Source organism: Microtus ochrogaster, chromosome 10 (assembly GCF_000317375.1).
Source record: "Microtus ochrogaster isolate Prairie Vole_2 chromosome 10, MicOch1.0, whole genome shotgun sequence".
NCBI lineage: Eukaryota > Metazoa > Chordata > Mammalia > Rodentia > Cricetidae > Microtus > Microtus ochrogaster.
Window position 1 is genome coordinate 21,171,545 of NC_022016.1, and position 3,114 is coordinate 21,174,658.

General features: G+C 47.1%; 1 protein-coding gene across 2 annotated transcripts in view; it reads left to right on the forward strand.

The window, feature by feature from the left end:
* The first annotated feature begins 290 nt into the window (after positions 1-290).
* Positions 291-3,114, forward strand: part of Snapc3 (small nuclear RNA activating complex polypeptide 3) — a 29,662-nt gene continuing 26,838 nt past the window's right edge. For both annotated transcript variants that reach the window (XM_005352680.3, XM_026781932.1), the window contains exons 1-2: positions 291-599; positions 1,273-1,350. In XM_005352680.3, the coding sequence (XP_005352737.1) occupies positions 298-599; positions 1,273-1,350 (380 nt within the window). In that variant the 5' untranslated portion in view covers positions 291-297. The remainder of the gene's footprint in view (positions 600-1,272; positions 1,351-3,114) is intronic.

Genomic DNA, 3,114 nt, shown 5'->3' on the forward strand with positions numbered 1-3,114 from the left:
ACCTAAGGCTGAGGAAAGTGACAGTCTTTAGGTAACTGTTGGTCTCAGCAATCCCTCAGTTCCGCCTGGCACACACCGAAAGCCGCCGCCCTCGGACAAACCCAGAGAACAATACACCCAGCCCTGCCCCCAGCGACCGAGCCGCGCCCAGGCGGTGGCCGCGCCCTGCCGGGAAATGTAGTTTCTGAGACCTGACTTGCGCAACTGTCCGCCGCCCGGGAGCCTCGCGCAACTACAAATCCCGTCACGCCCTGCGACACCCGCTCGTCAGATTTGCCGGAAGGGATCGCGGTTGACATGGCGGAGAACCCGCAGGGCGGCGGTGCGGCTTGTTCGCAGCACCCAGTCCCTAGTGCGAGCCACGGCAGCTTCCCAGAGTACGAGCTTCCGGAGCTGCACACCCGGGCGTTCCACGTGGGCGCCTTTGGGGAGCTGTGGCGCGGCCGGCTCGGGGCCCGGGATTTGTCGCTGAGCGAGCCGCAGGCAGCCGGGCAGCCTGCGGACCGAGGGGCGTCGGACAACAGCTTGGAGGATGCTGCGGTGGCCCGGGATCTGGGCTGCAGTCTGGAGGCGGCGGCAGAGCTGAGGGTCGTGTGCGGGTGAGTGCGCGGCCTCGGCGCTCAACGTGGGTACGGCTGGGTGCAGCCTCGTCCCTGCTCTCCCCGGGGACTCTTCCGGGCGAGGGACAGTGGTTTAACCTTCATTCTCTCCCCCCACCCCCACCCCCAAACCCTTTCCGGAAGGAGAAGAGGTGCTGGGGTCCAAAAGTACAGTTTATGAGGATAGATTCAGTAACGGGACACGACAATTGCATAAAAGACTTTGCTATTCTTTGATCTTGAAAACGCTTGTTGGACTACCAGCGGTATATATCTTTGACATTTGGACAATGGAAGTACGTGAGGCTGGGGAAGACTTAATCAGAGCAGCGCTGAAGCCCTAATTAACCGTAGTCGCTGGTGGTACTCGTTAATATGTTATTACTTAAATTTCTCCAAAAACTACCTGAGGGTAGAAATATAAAACTTTGTAATGGTTCTCCATTTGACAGTATTAACTGTCCTCAAATCCATCCTTTCAGTATGACATTGGCACAGAAACCATTGTCTTGAATTCTGGCCTCCTTTGAGCCGCCTGCTGGATTTCATAAGACGTCTTAATTATTTAGTGATGTATTTAGGACAAGCTCTGACCCGCTGTTGAAAAATGCACGGCTGATCATAAAATGTTGCTTTTCCTTTCTCCTTCTCCTGACCCCTCCCTCTTTCTAAGCCTTGATAAACTGAGATGCCTCGAAGAAGATGAAGACCCGGAAGTCATCCCCGAGAACACTGATCTGGTGACTTTATGGTATGATTTTGTTTTGTCATACGCTATTTGTTTTGGTGCTGGGGCGAAGCACGACCTATCACTAAGCTACCCTGTTCGGCTTTCTGCTATTTATCTGAACATTTTTGGAATGTCTTTCTTTGGAAAGTGTAGTATTCTCCACATTCCCACTACTTAAATTCAACCACTGAGTTTGGTGTCCTGGCTCATGACTGCAATTCCATCATTTAGGAAGCTGAGTCAGGAAGATTAATGCAAAAATTAGAGGCTAGCCTCGGTTACATAGTGAGTTCAACGACTGATTTTTGTTGTTTTTTAAACATTTGGACTCCCTTGCTTTAACCTTTTGAGTCTGGGGCACAGTTTTCCCACTGGTACATCAGTTTGTAGCTCCAAAAGTACCATTTTGCATAATCAGGGTGATTTTCTTTTCTTGGTTTTTCAAGACAGCGTGTCTCTGTGTAGCTTTGGAACCTGTCCTGGAACTCACTCTGTAGCCCAGGCTGGCCTCAAGCTTAGAGATCCTCCTGTCTCTCTGCTTCCTGAGTGCTGGGATTAAAGGCATGCGCCACCACTGACTGCCTGGCAAGAGTGATAGTTTTACATCTAAAATAAAACCTTATAAACACAAAACCTCTGATATACAATACATATTCAAATTTGTACTTATATTTAATATAGACTTAATCTATTTAGATTTCAGAATGCAAGCTAAATAACTCAGGTAGTGTTTCTTGAAATACCCATGGTAAAGAGCCAGTTGTAGGAAAGATGACATACACCTTTAATCCCAGAGAGGCAGAGGGAGGCAGGCAAATCCCTGTGAGTTTGAGGCCAGGCTGGTCTAGATAGTGAGTTCCAGGCCATCCATGGATATATGATGTCTCAAAAAAAAGAAAGAAAGAAAGAAAGAAAGAAAGAAAGAAAGAAAGAAAGAAAGAAAGAAAGAAAGAAACAAGCACCAATTGTTCATTTGTTTGTTTGTTTGGTTTTGGTTTTCAAGACGGTTTCTCTGTAACAGGTCAAAGGTGTGGATGCCACCGACAGGCTCACTAATTAATCTTGTAAAATGTTCGACTTTTCAAAACAGCCTAAATCTATCTCTATGCTTATCTTTTCCTAAAACTTTCTTCTGTCAATAACATAAAAATAAAAACAAAAATCTAGCAAGAGTGGCAGCTCACATTTGTAGTCCCAATATTTGAGAGACAGAGGAATGAGGATTGCCAGAAAGTCAAGGTCAGCCTTGTTCCAGGCTATTTTAAGAACAGAAATCTAAAATTCCTTAATTATAATTTTCTGCCATTCTATTTCCCTTTCCTCCTCTTCTTCCTCCTCCTCCTCTTCCTCCTCTTCCTCTTCTTCCTCCTCTTCCTCCTCTTCCTCCTCTTCCTCCTCCTCCTCCTCCTCCTCCTTCTCTTCCTCCTCTTCCTCCTCCTTCTTTTTTTCTTTAGTTTTTTTTGAGACAGGGTTTCTCTGTGTAGCTTTAGAGCCTGTCCTGGAACTTGTTCTGTAGACTAGGCTGTCGCTGAACTCACAGAGATCCTCCTGCCTCTGCCTTTCAAGTGCTAGGACTAAAGGTGTGTGCCACACCACCCGGCCTGTATCCCTTTCTGATGAAGAAGCTTCTTGCCACACTCAGGCATTGGAGAGGGAAAGAGGACACATGTCAGAAATGGATTCTTGCTCTGTGCCATCCTCCTTATCATAACAAGCTAAAAAACTTGACTTTAGTATTTAAGGGTTTTTTTTTTTCCTTTTTTAAAAGATGTATTCATAGCCGGG